Source organism: Serinus canaria, chromosome 4, assembly GCF_022539315.1.
Source record: "Serinus canaria isolate serCan28SL12 chromosome 4, serCan2020, whole genome shotgun sequence".
Lineage (NCBI taxonomy): Eukaryota > Metazoa > Chordata > Aves > Passeriformes > Fringillidae > Serinus > Serinus canaria.
Window position 1 is genome coordinate 12519609 of NC_066317.1, and position 17476 is coordinate 12537084.

Here is a 17476-nt window from a genome sequence, read left to right on the forward strand (position 1 = left end):
TGGTGAAGAAATTTTTGTTGATATCCAATCTAAACCTCCACTCCCATCTAAACTGAGGCCATTTTCTTTCATTTGTTACCTAGGAGAAGAGACCAACCCCTGTCTCCCAGCTCAGGGGACAGGTAACCAGCTCAACAACTGGTCTTACCATTAAAAAGGCAAAGAACCTCAGCTTGTTCCTTGTTCTTTGTCACTGTCTTTCCTCCTGCATCCAACAAAGGATGGAGCTTCTCCTTAGCCCTACTTTTGCTTCTGATGTCTTTGTAGAGGTAGTTTTTATTGTCTTTTATGGCAGCAGGCAGATTAAGTTCTCATTGGGCTTTGGCCCTTCTACTTTTCTTCCTGCATAACCTCACAACATCCCTGTAGTCTTTCTGAGTCACTTGCCCCTTCTTCCAAAGGTCATAAAATCTAGTGTCTTGTGAAACTGGAATGCTGTTTCACCAGCATTATGTTCCGCATTACAGTTTCTACACCTGAATTAGTCTGGTTAATATTTCCTGTTTTCAGATGAATGACATAACAAACTACTAACTCATTGTCTCATTCATAGAGGATTTTCTTTTTTGTGTGTGAAGAAGCAACAAAAAAAGCCCTATTAAATTGCAGGTTGCTGTAAAACTATTTATTTTTTCCTGTACAATCAATCTTTTAGTAGTCAGTTACATTTGAGAATAATGATTATGAATGAAAAGGAGCTAATTAATTTGCAGGGTGATTTTGTGTGTTCATGGAATACTGTGAGATTGCAATTATGGACAAAAAGTTAAGACACGAACCAAAAAGTAATCATAGTTAGTAGAGAATTGTAATAGAGTTCCTCTTTTGTGCCATAAAGCAACAAGTCTGTCTTCTATTATAATGAGCTGGTAATTAAGTTGATATTTGAGACTGCATAAAAAGGAGAATGGAGGGAAAAACCAGTCTTGTTCATGAATTATTTAATTTCACTGGAATAAAATAGCTTGTATTTAAATAACAGTTGTTATTTAAATAAGAGTTGTCATGTTAAAACCAAATCTCAATACTGGGACTGAAGATGCCCAGAGACTTGTAGGAAGAGTAATCCAGTGAGGTTTGAAGGATAAGACCTGAGACTCTCTAAAGAGCTGGAATGTATGCTCTGCATTTGCTGGCTACTTGGGTAACAGGCTTCCATGGCTTGGATCCTGGTGCCCTGTTCCACTGTGAAGTGCAATCCTGCAATGTTGCTCTTGCCTATAGCATTTAGGTTTTGTAAGGCTGGCCAAGCAGAAGAAAGAGCACAAGATAGGGGAGCTTCAAAATTAACAGGTGGTATAAGACTTTGAATCGGCGTTCAGGCGCTGAGCAAGACGAGGTGCGCTGATGAGGCGCGCGGGCGGTGCGGGTGCTGCGAAGCCGTGCGGGCGGTGAGGGTGCTGCGAAGCCCTGCGGGCGGTGCGGGTGCTGCGAAGCCCTGCGGGCGGTGCAGGTGCTGCGAAGCCGTGCGGGCGGTGCGGGTGCTGCGAAGCCCTGCGGGCGGTGAGGGTGCTGCGAAGCCCTGCGTGCTGACACGCCAGCTGCGTGGGCAGGCTGCTGCTCCGGCCCCTGCACGGCATTGCCCTTGCCCTGAGCTTGGCTGTCCCATACCTCTGGGTAGGGTGATCTGCTCGGAGACTGCGGATTGGACAGACGTGGCAGAGTCCTTTGAAGCCCAAAGGCATGACAGGACACACTGCCTGACTGAGGACAGCAACGCAGAGAAGCAGTGAGGTCAGCAAAACAAATGAAGGCCTGGCAGGGTGTGACATTCAGACCTGGGTTAGATGAGCTTTGCCTCTAATCATAAAGGCTAATTACTCTTAATGAGATGCTTGCAAGTGAAAGACCTTGGTGTCCTGTGTTGCACAGCTAGTTTTTTCCATTGGGCCCAGAAAATATTTCTAGAATTAAATGTAAAGATAAAACCAAACTGTTTTAATGCAGAAAGGTCAGAAGCTTTCTCTTATTTCACAAGTATATTCTTGAAGCTAGCCCAATGTGGTTTTTTTTTTTTTTCCTTCATGTACAGTGGTTTGCAGATTTTTTTTTTTAAGTTTTAAATGGAGCTTAGTTTTTCCTTGGATTTGATTTGAAGCTGTTTTCTGACTGGAATTTGACTTCAGAATAATGTCTTTCCTCAATGCAGGCTGCAGTGCTCCTTACTGCCTGTAAGAAACAACTGCAGCATATTTACAAAGTTTTTTATTTCTCTTATTATAGGTCTTAAGCATCCAAGTGAAGTGCTATCATGAAATCATTACTATCGGTTACAGAGTCTACCACTCGTATGATTTACCATGGTTTAGATCCCTCAGCTGGTGAGTAGCAAGCCAGAACATCAGTAAGCCAGGATGTGACACTTAAATCATCTTCTTCCTCACCCGTTGTGGTGGAATGACAGCTTTGTGGGTCATGTGCAAACATAAAACTTGACATCTGTCTCTAATACAGAATTTTGTAGTTGTGTTGCCCCTGTGAACTTGGACAAATCAGTTGTCATTTTATTCTCTATTTTTTAACTTGTTATAAATAAATCCTTGTTTATTTTGTTTTGTTTTTAAGAATTGCATTTAATATATATTGTCTTATTAAAATAACTGTTAGATGTTGCATATTGTAGGTACTTTTTGCTCTGTGTGAACTACTTCTTTTATGGAGAGACTGTAGCTGATTACTTTGCTACATTTGTGCAAAGAAGAGAACAGCTGCAATTCCTCATTCGTTACCACAGATTTATATCTTTTGCCCTCTATTTAACAGGTAAGTGCAGGAAATCACACAAATGAAAGAACGTTGTGCTGCATTTGCTCATTTAATTTTAAAATATTAATTACTCCCCATATTAATTTAAAATATTAATTATTCCCCATCATTATGCACTTCCAGTTTCTTTTATGCTTGAGGAAATGAGGTGTTTGCAGTTACATTTTTCCTGTGAAAAGAAGAGTACAAATTTTGCATTCCCTGAAAAGAAGAAAGCAGCCTAAACAAGGGGATGATCTTGAGACAGTTGAGATAATAGCGCTCAAAATAGGCTGGCAAGCATTAATTTTTATTGCTGAAGACCTGGTGCTATTTTGGCAGGCTGTAGAGATGACTTCTGTGTGTAATTGCTGTGCTGGGTTGATTCTTTACTGTGCGAGTGTTCTCCTAGGTCTCCAGTAATAGGATTTACTAATATATTTTTAAACTGATTAGTCAAAATGCCTGAGTCTTAATTTTGTCTGCAACATATCCCGATATTTTCCTAATGGAAAAATTTCCTCCCTGTCCAAAAAAAAAAACTTTTAAAAAGCCTTTTTTTCTAGGAAGAGGAGACACAAGTTGGTATTTTTTTGGGGTATTGCCTTGTGAACATGTAAATACATTTTTTCAGCAATGCAGTTTAGCAGAAAATTAAATCAGACTCAGATTGGTTTAAGGGACACGGGCCTGCTATGCTACAAATATTTCTAAAGTATTTCTGCTAAAATCTGATCTTTGTGATGATCTGTCAGTTTTTCTGGGGGTTTTTTTGGATTTTTTTTCTTAAACCGAATAAAAATTCTGCTCAGTGCTTAGATCACAAACTTGAAACCAGCTTTGCAGGACTTGACCTTTTTCAGCTGGCTTTGGCTTGGGGAATCTAACTTAAATAATGCCTTGTGAGCTGGTGAGGGGAGACCTGAGGCAAGCCAGGCATGAGCAAAAGGAGGAGGCAGAGCATAGCAGAGCCCCCTGGTGTTGGGATTGTGAGGTCACTTAGGGGTTGTCCCCAGGGTTCAGGGTCTTTTGAGGGCCTCTGGCCCCCTGTTGGTGCAGGAAGTTGCCACAGGAGAGAAGAAGCACTCAGTTAGCCACCCAGAAAATTCTTTTTGGTCAGCTGAATTCTCCAACACCTGTGCTTCACACTTGCATCATCTGCAGTCATATGCCTGTTTGGGGGAAAGGGGCAAGCTGGTCTTTTCCTTTCATTTATTTCTGTTAAGTGTTCAAAACTAGTTTGTTGACCTGGTTTTTGAGTGGTTTATGAAAGTGATGATCTCCTTTGCTAAAAGTCAATACCCACAACAGGACCTTGTGTGTGCCTAAAGGGTTGTTCTTTACTGATGGCTTACTGTAGATGTTCTTTACTGATGTTAGCTAAATCTGTGTCATCTAAATCATAGTCTTGTATGAGAATAACTCTATTTGTACTTTTAACTGAATATAAGCCAACAATTCTAGCAGCAGAGGGATTAAAAACTGCTTCAAAGGAAGAGGATTACTGGTATATCACAGTTCAGTGTCAATAAATATAAGATGGTACAAACTGAACTTGCTTTGTTTTACAGGGTTCTGCATGTTTGTTTTGAGTTTAGTGAAGAAACACTATCGTCTGCAGTTTTACATGGTGTGTATTACCCACTTTGCTGTGCTCATTCACATTCTGGTTGCCACTAGAAGCAGTCATGTCCATATGCTCATAAAATAGTTCAGAAGAGCGGCCTGGAAAATGTGCTTAGATTGAGAATTACATGAAATCAAGTCATGCTGGACTGTATCTGTTCACCTTCCAAATGATGATGATTATTATTATATCGTAGGATGTGGCCTCTCAGTCTGTACGAGCTGTCCTTGGTGAGGCCTTGTGCAAGTCCAACATGATATGTTTCTCTTAGTGATATGCTGATATGAAAGAGGTTCGTGGAGAAGACAGATGCATCTCCCTGCCAGGTCTGAAGCCAAACAGTTCAGCATTGTGTGGAAAGTGATTCTTGTGATTCAAGTGTTGCTTTCTAGAGGCCCCACTGAAGTACCATGAAGGGTCTTGATCTTAACGCCTGTGTGAAATATTTATTCCATGACATTTCACAGCTGTTGTGGTCTTTTGCTCTGCAGTGTCTCAATAGATCATTGATGTATTAAAAGAAACCAGCATTCTCATCTCATATTTGTCTACCTAATATTCAGCATAGTAGCTAAGCAACAACATGAACCTTTTTCTTATGTGTATCTTATATGTTGAAAACTAATTCTGCAACATTACAGGTTAAAACCAAAGAAAACACCCAAAACACCCCACTGACAACGCCCCACCTCCCACTTCTATGTAGGAATGATTAGAAATCACAGTGAAACAACACTGTCGTACAGCTTCTGTCTTGAAAGAACTTGAGCAATCGGGGCATTGCACAATTTAAAGATTTCCTAAAGCTCTGGTACTGCAGTTAACCCTTTTGTTTCTGCACTGCTTTAGGTAGCACTTCACCATTGAGAATTCTCAATTCTAGACCAGGGCTTATATGAGCCTTATAATAACATGTAAAAAGATCTTTTACTCAAAATAATATACCCTGTTTGTAAGAGAGTTTACCTGAGAGTGAGATGCTGCTTTCATAATATTTCTCTTCTAATCTGCAAAAACAAAACACTTCATCATCTTCAGATTGGCACAACGTAAATATATTCACTTGCCATGTTTTTTTGACTTTTTCCTCTTCGGGAAAGAAGGTGAAAATGTGTAGTGTCAGTCACGTGCCTTGGGGTCTGCCCAGAAAACATTAAAATGTGACTACCCAGGAATTGCAACAAAATGAAGTGAAGCCATATATCTACTCTGTGGCAACACAGTGTTTAGGAAGAAAAGGAGAGTCTGTCCCATCCCTGGAAATGTCCAAAGCCAGGCTGGATGTGTCCCTGAGCAACCTAGTCTAGTGGAAGGTGTCCCTGCCTGTAGTGAGTGGGTTGTAACTATGTGATCTTTAAGGTCCTTTCCAACCAAGTTGCTCCATGATTCTAGTAGAGTAGGCATTTGGGTTTAGGTGGTGTTCCAATGTCACTGTACAAATACTTAAAACTTTGCTGCAGAGCTGTGTTAATTAACCAGCAGGTAATCCTTTCAGAAACCTTTTGTCATTTCTTGTTGCCTCCCCACTTTGCCCTTTAAGGCTTCTCAAGTTGTCTTATCTGGAAGTAGAATCTGGCTGCCATAGCTAAACACACGTGATAAGAGAATTAAAGAAGTAGGACATTTTGAGTGTAAATGGCCCAGACATTTAGAGTGCTTAAGTTTGGTGTATCGTTAGAAAACTGCCAGTTCTTGATTTAAAAGAATTTGGAATATAAAATCTATTGCAGAATTTTTACTGGTAACTTGTTTGAAAACCACTTTATTGTACACTGGCTCTACAGATTGAACACCAAGTGCATACAGTAGTTCTGAACTAAATGATTGTTTAAATGACCATGCCCTTAAAAACAAACACTTCATCTTTGCTAATCCTGAGAATTTTCATGTTTCCTAAGTTATGAGAGACCTCCGCATCTGTGTAACAGTACTCTTTCATGAGTAGTTCATTGCCATTTTATTGTTACAGTTCTAACATGTCTGTTATATGTATATACAGAATATCACATTGCTTAGACTTCTTTGCTGCTTTCCTGCTAGAAGTGTATGTCTTATTAAATCAGGTGTTAAAACTGCATGTTAAAAAATTCTGGGTGGAGGTAAGTGTTGAAGAGACCTACTGAAGTTTTAGAACTCGCTTCAGGAAGCCAGCTCACTTGTGATATACTGTATGCACACATCTCTTGCATTATCACTAGAAATGGTCTTCCTGGGGAACTCCTCAGTAGCTCCTGTAGCTGATGTGCCAGGATTTATGGAGGTCTATGGGATGGTGTTTTCACTAACTGTGGTGTTGTTGCATTGTTAACAGTTCGCATGGACTCATGTCACTTTGCTGATCACTGTAACTCAATCTCATCTTGTCATCCAAAATCTCTTTGAAGGCATGATCTGGTAAGGGGACAGTAACAAACTGATTTGTACCTCTATTGCATTGAAGGTTGGTTCTTTTGCATAGATCTGGTTATGGAATAATTGTGGGAGCAGTTAAGCAGGACGAATTATAGGAGCATTAATGTGTAATTGGAAGGGGAATCGGAGGAATTGGGAGTGGAGGTAAAGCGTAGAAGAGAGGAAGCAGAAACCTCTTTATCTAGATTGACAGACACAAGTCTGATAGTTTTGAACAATCACTTCATTTACTTGCAGGGAATAGGATTGATTGCATGCTAGGTCAGATAGTTTCCACAGCATTTTGCTGAACAGATGAGTATCCAGCAATTCTCTTGCAATTACTTTGGAGCTTCGAGTTGCTCAGAGCTATTGAAGTTGGACCATTTAATTTAAAATCCCCAATCTGACTATGTTCCCTGCAGCCTGTCCTGTTCAAATAAATTCAGAGTACTTAAAATATTTTAAGAGTTTTAATCTTGGTAATGGTTGGGCAACATTTATGCCTCATTTTCAGTAATACATTAAACTTTGGCAATGCAGTTAAACTTGATTATGTAAAGCCACTCCTCAGAGAGTGGGTGTGTTTTCTTACCCCTCTCTTCTTCAGGGACAGGGTAAATTTCAAGTTGAGAAAGAAAGAAGCATGTGGAAGATGGTTTGTGTTCTTCCAAGGACATAATGCTGTATGTTCTCCTCTTCCTGACATTATGTACATCCGGGGAGATTATTGAAGACAAGGCATACTTACAGTTAGAAAGAAAGCCCAAAGCCTTTGACAAAGTTTCTATATACAAATACTTTTCATAGTGATTACGTTCACGTGTCAAAAACTGAACCTAGTTTGCTAGCCTACTATTTCTTATTGCCACTCTTGCTAGACAATTCAGCAGGAGATCAAAAAATATGACTTTTAGCTTATTAATACATCCCTGCTTTGAAAAGGAGGGGGAAAAAGAGAGCCTAATAGGCTTGAATAACAACTTCAGATGCACTCTGCATGCAAAGAACACTTTAAAAGCTGCTCCAAACTGACAAGAAGAGAAAAAATATAAGGAAAACTAATTTTTTAAAATTTAGCTGTCATTTAAACTTTTTGAGTAACTTGCTTGTCTTGATGTTACCAAAAACATTAACATGTTGATTTCTTCTTACCTGTGGTACCAGTCTTTAAGCCTGATAGGAAAAAGCCAGCCTGTTCATGTTTTAGGCTCATGCATCAAAATAACACTTTAACTTGAACTAACATGAATCGGTTAAGAGGTAGTTTGGCTGAAGACTAAAACCAGTATAGCTAAGTGTGGTGCTCATGGGGTACAAGGCAAACACATTGTGAAACATAATTCCTTCAAAGTACTGCAGAAAAATTTCCCAGAAAGAAATTCGGCTCTTTCAATTTTTGTCCGATGTTTAGGTTCAGGCAGTTTTTCTCTGTGAAACTTTTAATGTCTTTCTCTAGGTTTCTGGTTCCAATTTCAAGTGTTATCTGCAATGACATTACTGCTTATATTTTTGGATTCTTCTTTGGCAGAACTCCATTAATTAAGGTAGGTGCTTAGGCACTTCCTTGCTAACAAGCTTTTACAATTTATAGCAATTTTGTTACTTGTTCAAAAACATGTTAATGGAAAAAAATACTTTACACTGCACTACATGATTCACAGCTTTGCTAAAAAATCCCAAACTGACTATCCTGTTCCTGAAAATTTGAATATGGGAAACTGAGGTTAATGTGAATGTGATATTGGCGTTACAGGATAATGCAGTTTGAGCCTATTGCATCATCATTTATAATTGCATTCTTTTTGGATTTCACATTCAGGTTTGGCTGCATACTTACTGCACAGTAACTTTTTTGAAATAAGCCTCTAGTTCATATATACCTGCTCCTCTTGTTAACTGAGAAGGGCTCAAGCATTAATCTTCCTATTCTGGTCGAATATGCAAGACCCCACAGAAAGCCACAAATTATTTTCATTATGTCGCCATGTTAACTTTTGGGGATTTAGTTGGTTCTTATACTAAAATGCTCTTAAATTGAAAATGCGATAGAATTGGTAACAGCTTGGCACACTGGTCTCTCTAGTTATTTGCTGTATTGGTTATCCATTCTGTGTGCAGAAAGCTGGTGTCTCCTGGGAGCGTCTCCAGCAGTGGGCATGTCACACCTGTATTTCTGGCACTATCTAAATGGGCACTTGCTTGCAGAGCTCTCCAACAGAGCTGAGGTGTGCTTGTGCAGGTCTCCCAGCCTTCTGCTTGAAGGGAGTTCAGCGGCTTAATCTGGGTCAGATGCAGCCAGAGGCCAACAGCAGCCTTCAGACAGCAGCAGCAGATGGGATGGGAGCTCTCCCTTCCCTCAAATTGGCCATTGGCACCAGCCAAAGTTGGTTGGTTGGCTTTTTCCCACCTTGTCTGGAATGGGTTGTGGCCATACTCTTCTGATTATCACATTCAGTGGTTGCAGCTGCTGACATTCAGTATTTCACACAAACCTTTGAAAAACAAAGTAGGGGGTTAATTTTCACAAACAAGATCAAGAAGTACAGTAAAAAAGGGTGCAATTATTTAACTGATGGACTAATACTGTCTCTATTGTGCCTAGCTGTCTCCCAAGAAGACCTGGGAGGGGTTCATTGGAGGCTTCTTTTCCACTGTTGTATTTGGATTTATTGTAAGTAAGCACAGGACCAAAGAATGGTCGTGTTTGGAAGGGACCTTTAAGATCATCTCAGTACAATTCCCCTTACCAAGGACTGGAACACCTTCCACTACCCTAGATTGCTCAGAGCCCATCTAACCTTGTCTTGAACATTTCCAGGCACATAGGAATTTCTTTGTATAGAATCAGTCTTCATATTTTTACTTGAAATAACCAAATTTATAACTAATTTTATCTCAAACTCCTGAAAGCCTCAGGGTTAGGTGTTCTTTTGCCTAGGGAATTCTGCCAGTTTATAACTAGCTGGAAAGGGTAGGCAAGGTTTTAACTTCTACTGAAGAGATCATATTGACCATTTTCGGCCATTTCTGTTACAGTATCTGGAATAATTTTATCTATTAGTTGCATCCCTATTTTGAAATTGAAGTTTATCAGTAACATCATTTATGCTTTGTGAAGTAGTCCTTCTGTGTTACATGCTTTATAACGATATTTCTCCTGGAAAGCAATTTACTCTAATGATATGCACAGATGATAATACCATCATAAGTAACTGTTGTGATAAGTAGTTTGTCACCAAGGTCAGCAGAACTCATAATAGCCAAACTTAGTAGAGGAGATGTTCAAGTTTTAAGGGACAAAGGAACTGCAAAAAAATTGTGAGGGGATGACATTTTTGAATTTTATAATACAGAAGATATCCAGATAGAGAAAAGAAAATAATTTGGGAAATCAGCACTAAGCTCATGGAGCATCTGCCTTGTTGAGGCACTCTCCAGTTAAGGCAGGCTGATTTTTCTCCATTCTGTGTTTCTTATTAGAAAGATTTTTATTACCCTGAGCTTGTGGTGATAACGCCATTTACTATGGGTTTTTGAGTGTAATAACAAATGCCTAATTCAGGAGTTCTTGTTTTGCCTTTCAGTTTTCCTATTTTTTGGCTCAACATCAGTACTTTGTCTGCCCTGTGGAATACAACAGTGAAACCAACAGATTTGTGACAGAGTGTGAACCTTCAGAGCTCTTCCAAATGAAGAAGTACTCTGTGCCACCATTGCTTCAGGCTGTGTTGGGATGGGTAAGGGAAAAAAAAACAGGCTTTTGTTAAAACTGAAGTCATGCTTCCCAGCTTAAATGGGTTTCCCAATAATTTTAGAAGGGTATCTGAATACTGGTAAAGCTTAACCTTAAGAACTGGGTCAATACTAAGAGCCCCTCCATTGCTTATACAGGGGATGTGGTCACCCAATCAGAATCACCGCTGGAGTCACCCGAGGGAACTTGCCTTTGTTCTTGAAGCCTGTGTTCTCTTTGTGCTGCATGTGGGTGCCACTTAGGCATTTTGCAAACTCATTTTTGAAGAGCAAACTTTTTGAATTTTTTGTGGGAAGTGGACAAAGGCTTGTTATGGCCTGAATTAGTGGCAAGCTGAAGTAAGCCTGTAGAACTTTGTTCTATTTTCAGCTAGTGTGTAACTGCTGTTAGGACTGGAGTTTTACTCTCTTCTCCTCACAGAATCCTGTGTGTTAGTGCCATTACTTCCATGCTGCATAAAAAAGTACTACCAGTGATCGTTATATGTAATGTACTCTCTGACCCTTCAAATATGTAAGCTAAAAATGCCTGCAGTCAAACATATTGAAACACAGTGTTAATTATTTTTCTTGTAGGAAACAGTGAGTATGTACCCATTTCAGATGCACAGCTTTGCACTGTCAACATTTGCCTCATTAATTGGGCCATTTGGAGGATTCTTTGCCAGTGGATTTAAAAGAGCTTTCAAAATCAAGGTATATAATGAGTCCTGTAAGCCTCTCAGTGGTCTTTTGTTTTTCTCTTTGGGTTAGATAAATTGGTGTGTTAGGGATTTTTTAAATCCTTCATTGTAGTTGTGTTTCTGTTAAGTTGCAACAGTGTTTTGGCTGGTTTTTAGTATCAGAAGCAGGACTTAGTTTTATCAGATGTGTGTGTGTGCGTGATATTCTTCAAACTTGGCATAGTCAGCATGTGACTTCAATGCTAGAAATCTAAGAATAATTTGGTTACATAGTTTGGACAATATTTATTCTTCCAAATCATGTTGCAGAAGTGATTTAGACAAGCAAGATATGAGATATTATACTTGACATGAAGGGCAATCTGTAGACACCTCAAAAGTGCTGATAGTGGTTTACCCTTCAGATTTTGGCTGGCTGGTTTTTACGGGTGGCATTGGTGTCACAGGCAGATGCTGGTGTGTCGGGCTCACCAAAGCACGAGATGTTGGGCTGCCTTTGCCAAACATCTGCCTTGTAACAGGGGTTTGTACTAGCAAATTATGTGACCTGCTGCCCTCTGTTTATTGCAAGGTGTGCGCTGTCGCTTGTGGCAATGCTGTCCTTGGCTGGTATTAAATGGCAGCCGGAGTATGGCAAGAGGGCAATCCCAAATTTCTCCCGACCTTTTTTATGTCTTGGTAGGACTGCTGTAATTCTTACCCTGTTGCTCGTTGTTGTTCATGTTGTTGTTCAGTATGTCCACCAAGCTGGCATGTGCTTTGCACAGAAGTGTGTAAACCTCTCTGTTTGTGCTGAACTCCTATACATGTGCTTGTACTTACCCCTCTTTCTCATGCTGGTCCCAGCAGCTTGCCCAGCACTTTGCTGGCCACAGCACTCTCATACCTGTACAGCCACATAGCAAAAGACTGTGTGAAGAAGGAATTTGGGATGAAAGAAATGCTGCTGAAAAGCAGCACTTATTCTTAAAGTAGATAAGTAAAAAAGTAGATTCCTTTTAAAACTTCTGGGCCCCAAATGATGACTTAAGGACTGCCAGAAGTCAGGGATGTTATGGAACTGCTGCTGAAGGCAGCGCACTCCATGCCTGCCCCGCATTGGGCAGAACTAGTTTAACTTGCTGGCAGTCACCCCACATGACGAAGGTCAGGATTTTCACTCAGAGAGGACACGAGTGAGTGTGGCTGACAGAAAGGATGTCTGAAGGTATTTTGATTGATAAAGCTGTTCTATAGACAAGCCAGGTAACATAAAAGTAGTGTATCAAGCTTTGTTTGTATCAGAAATATATACTTTTTAAGTAGTGATCATTTTTTCACAGTGTTTTTTGATTCTGTTAGATAAATTTATATTGTTTGCACATACTATGGTTTTTAACTGTGGTAGATGATAAAGCAAAAAAGGTCTTAAAAAGAAGAATTAGATTCTGCAGAGGCAAGAAACAACAGCCAGCAGCTTAAGAGGTTTGCTACAAAATGGAGTGTGTATAGGCACACAAGTGTTCTCTGTACTGGCACACCTGCACCTGACCTACTGCTGTCCTCTAGTGCAAAACTGTGGACAAATTGCAGCTTCTTCTTTTTTCTTCTCATCCCTTGGCTTGCCTTTGCAGTTAAAAACTCCTTTAGCAAAGGAGCCTCTTGCTAACTTTTGGCTCTAGGCAGCCCTAATGTGCTGCTGCCAGGAGATAACATCATTTGTGTGTTTCACAGGAACCACTGACCATCTTTTTTTTTTTTCTTCTTTCCCCTTCTTGCCCTACACACCCAAAGGATTTTGCAGACACAATCCCTGGGCATGGTGGGATAATGGATCGCTTTGATTGTCAGTACTTGATGGCCACTTTTGTTCATGTCTATATCACCAGTTTCATAAGGTATGGACTTTCTACAATATTAACTACTGAAACATGCACAGGAGTTGTGCCATAATGAATGAATAGCACTTATGTTAGCATAGCAGAGATTGCAAGTTGCTAAATAGGATTTATCCAGTCACTTCAAATACAGGACTATTAAGAAAACAATGTCCCTGCCTGGGGGCATTGTGTCAGGTTCAAACTATGCCTGAATGTTTCTGTGACTGCTTTTGAAGGTAACCTGTGTACCTGAAATACAAGAAAGTTTTGTAGCAGCCTATCAGAAGTTTTTCTAGAATTTACTGATTACAGAATGGTGTAGGATAGGGTTTCAGGCAGGAGGGTTGTGCAGCATCTGCTTTCATCTGTGGTTCCTAAAGAACCTGTAGGTTGAGAGACTGCAGTTCTTCCCATGAGTTTCAGTATTTCTCAGTTGCTTGGCTTCGGGTTTTCTGTTTAAGATCAAAATGCTATAGTTAAGGAAAATATTGCTCATCTTCCCTGAACCACACCAGCTTTCAAGATGAAATCATGGGAATCACAATTCTCTTATAATAGACATTTTAGTTTCTGAGGCAGGAGTGGTTCAAGGGACCAAATCAAGACATGCCCTTAGTTTTGTAAATGGATATGGCTAAATAAGTATTATATACCTAATCAGCAACAGATTCTTTACCTTATATTTGGTTCATCTTGGAAGTAGATTGTAAGTGGCTAGCTAAAAATGAGGCTGGTATTTAGAAAAGCTTGGTTTAATTTGCAGTTTTCTTTACTGACTTGGCCAATTTCCCATTTAGTTCAGTAGTACATCGCTTATCTGGCAGGCAACGGATACTAAATAAAGATCTGCTAATAAAAAAAATTATTACAGTGATAAAAGATGAATCAAGGAATCTTATTTGTCATAAGCCTTCTTAATATCCCCCTTTGATAGCAAATAGAAATGCTTTTTAGTTTCTGTTTATATTTAGCTAAGAATGTGCTTTGCCAGTAATGCTAGCCCACGCATCCTGAGGAGAGAGACTGGGAGAAATTGTAACTTTGGGTCCTCAAGAAAGGGAAGGCATTTTTTGGAGAGCAAGAAGAAATCTAAAAGACTCATTGGAGCTGTGGTCACAAAAAAAAATATTTTTTTCATTGACAGGGGTCCAAATCCAAGCAAATTACTGAAACAGCTGTTGATACTTCAGCCTGAACAACAATTAAGTGTGTACAAAACCCTGAAATCTCACCTCGTTGAAAAAGGGATCTTGCAGCCATCTCTAAGAGGGTAGTTTGTCAAAACAGAGGACTAGAAGAAAACTCCATCTACCAGAAGCCTGCGGAAAAACACTGCAAAAGTGCACATAAATAATGGCTAAAGACAGAGTAATTTGTAGTCTGGAAAAGGTGAATGTTTCCTGAAATGAATGTGAATGTGAATGCTATGACTTCCTACTAGGACACTAAGGATTTCTTACTCCTAAAATAATTCAAATGCTTGCAAAGTAATGGTACACATGCTGTGCATTTTAGTTCCTGAGATGGATGGCAGCAGTCGTTCTTCAGCACCCAGCCTAACCATCTTTGTATTTAAGAAAAAAAAATATGAAATTCACTGTAAGCTTTTGATGAATTATTTAAAACTGTATATCTTAGCAATACCTTTTTTCTCCAATGGTTAATGAAGTGTAAACACATCAGGGAGGCAGTAACTTCTGTATAGGCTGATGCTGAAATTACTATTGGCCAGAAAACATTTGTTAGCCTGGTCAAAGAAGTAGTTTGAGCCTGCTCTATCAGGCTACCTGTATTTACTTAATTGTTATGAAGATTAAACTTAGCTCTGTTTTTTATTTAACAGCTTTCTTATGAAACCATTTCATTCTTTCAAGAGAAAAGTACATTTATGGAAATACAGCTGGGCGTTGAAATACAGTTGGGTAGTTCGGGCTGTGGAGCTGCTTTTTTTGCTGTTGTTGTTAACATTACACATCATAAACAAGTGTGTACCTCCAGGAATAGAGATTACCTGAGAAATTCTTCAGCCCAATAAACAGGGAGAATCTAAAGCTTAAGTCCCTAGTTTCCATGGCCAGGTCAGTGTCTGAAGACAGTAATTCAAGCCTTATTCCTTGTGCCTCCTAACTGCTTTGTAGAATTGGGGTATTTCTTCTTTTTAAAAACACTTTGAGGTCCTGAGTAAAAAGTGAGGTTTAAGTGGTGTGTATCAGTGTGTTACTCAGTGAAGACATAAACTTTTATCTCATGAATGTGCACAGTGCAAGACAGGATGCATGGTTCTTCTGCTGTGTGTCATTATTATTAAGAAGATCCTCAGGCAAGCCTGGGTAACCACAGAGGGGTTTGAATGGAGAATTTTTATAGAAAGCAACTATTCTGTAGACTTAGTGGGCTATATGAGGAGAATTAATGCTCCATTATTCTCAATCCTAGTTGTTTTACAACTTTTTTCATCATGTAACATGTCTTGATGCAAATAAAAATATGAACTTTTTTTGAAATGACAAAAATTGCTGTACAAACAGAAAGCACAAATGCCAATTTTCTTTTCATATACTGTAAATTGATACAATTTCATGTTTCCAACTAACTGTAAATAAGTTTCTCCACATATGCCATATCTGTGTGTGTGTATATAAATTATTAAAAGATGTATATATACTAAAGATTAAAATTTAAATGGTTGGTGCTACTTGAGGATACAATCATGGAGCAAATCACTTGGATGGGTGATAAGATGTATCAGTAAAATTCAAACTGCTTTTTATTGAACACCACGTAGCTGACACCACTGTGCACTCTGTTTTGCACTTGAGACTGTACAGCTTGTGTATGGAAGAGCAGCCCCTTGTACATTCAACAAAATTCAGGTCTGAAGTAATTCCTGTTGATGTCAAGTATTGACAGAGTTAAATTATGTCTGACTTGGAGATTGCAGTACTGTATTGAAGGAACACTCCAAGAGGTAAAAAACATCACCTGCTGCTTGTCCATCAGTGGCTCTGTGACTTGGCTTATTAGCTGGAGGGGATTGGAGTTCAGCCCTCACTTGAGATAGAGCATAACCTGAAGTTAAAAGGTAGCACAGCTACCTTTGGAAAGGTGATTTAAAAAGAAGAGAAGAGAAAATGTGAAGGAAACCAAAGTAGAATATCTTCAAAACTAGCTTTTAGATGAGGCTTTGGTTATGTATGGGACTCTGGTCTATGATAAAATGCAGCCATACTGGAGCTAGTATATCTTTATCCTGGGTATTAAAATAAAATCTAAATATTAAAAAACTATATAGAGAATATATATGTAAAAGGGTAATTGTTACTTCAGAAACTTGAAATTTTTAGTGTAATTTTATAGCATGTACAATAAGGAAGTTAAAATATATTTTATTATTTAATACAACAGAGCATTTGAAATTAATCACTGTCAATGTGCACAATAGAAAATTCAATACTGCAATTCTGCTTTTCAATGTTAAAATCAAGATGGGATCACCTGTGAACTCACTCATCAATTTTATAGGTAGAGTAATAGCTTCCTACTGGTTTAGGCTTGGTGTAAATATGACTGAGCAGGATCTGTCACTGTGAAGTGACATCCATGCTTGGTTACTATAAAGAGAATTTACCACACTGGCTACTTCTGTTAGTTCAAGCATTGCAACACGATCAACAGGGAAGTTAACTTTATACACCAGTTATTCTTTTCACTTGCACTTTTGTCCTAAGTGGCTCTAATTACCTGCTGAGCAAAAAAGAAAAATGTATATTCTGTAAATCTTGTAAATAGTATGAGCATTTAATGTCTGTTTTAGTTTGACTGTTTCAATCTTTCATTGAAGCAGGTGTTGTAAAAAAATAAAATTGGGACAGAAATCCTCCTGTCTTTTATTTCCTATAGCATGTATAGTGGGTGGAGTTTTCTTAACATGAATTTATAGTCTTTTGATTCCTTACATTTGTGTTCTTAATAGAAAGTCTGCTAATAATTTCCAATCTTTTGCTCCTCCAGGCTTCAGACCATCCATGTCTGTTGCTGAAAATTGTACAATATGCCTCATGTCCAAAGACACGCAAGCTTGTCATCTTTTCCCAAAGGTGCTCACTCCAACAATACTCATATAGACCTATCACTATTCACCCTTTGTGGTGCTGCAGGGGTGGCAGCTGGCAGCTACCTCTCCCTGCTTTCCTATTCCTTCCCTTTTAATCCTTGGATGTGAGGCCCTTCACCTCCTGCGGCCTCAAACAAGCCAGGTAAAAAATGCATCTTATTTCTAAATTACACAGAGTGTAACATCTGTTAAACACTCACCCTCAGCCAACTGGGTGTGGGTCGTGCACTTCCTTGGGTTTTAGGAAACTTGTGGAGAGGCACAGAGCTTTCCTGTGGTCTGAGTCTGCTTCTTAATGGTC

General features: G+C 39.2%; 1 protein-coding gene across 2 annotated transcripts in view; it reads left to right on the top strand.

Moving 5' to 3' along the window:
* The window catches only part of CDS1 (CDP-diacylglycerol synthase 1), a 29470-nt gene extending 12510 nt beyond the window's left edge, over window positions 1-16960 (top strand). The window contains exons 4-13 of one of the 2 annotated variants that reach the window (XM_009101363.4): window positions 2224-2321; window positions 2624-2763; window positions 4317-4375; window positions 6684-6766; window positions 8223-8310; window positions 9369-9437; window positions 10351-10503; window positions 11096-11215; window positions 12976-13079; window positions 14206-16960. In XM_009101363.4, the coding sequence (XP_009099611.2) occupies window positions 2224-2321; window positions 2624-2763; window positions 4317-4375; window positions 6684-6766; window positions 8223-8310; window positions 9369-9437; window positions 10351-10503; window positions 11096-11215; window positions 12976-13079; window positions 14206-14335 (1044 nt within the window). In that variant the 3' untranslated portion in view covers window positions 14336-16960. The remainder of the gene's footprint in view (window positions 1-2223; window positions 2322-2623; window positions 2764-4316; window positions 4376-6683; window positions 6767-8222; window positions 8311-9368; window positions 9438-10350; window positions 10504-11095; window positions 11216-12975; window positions 13080-14205) is intronic. The other variant, XM_050973735.1, reaches the window with a different exon arrangement.
* Window positions 16961-17476: the final 516 nt, after the last annotated feature.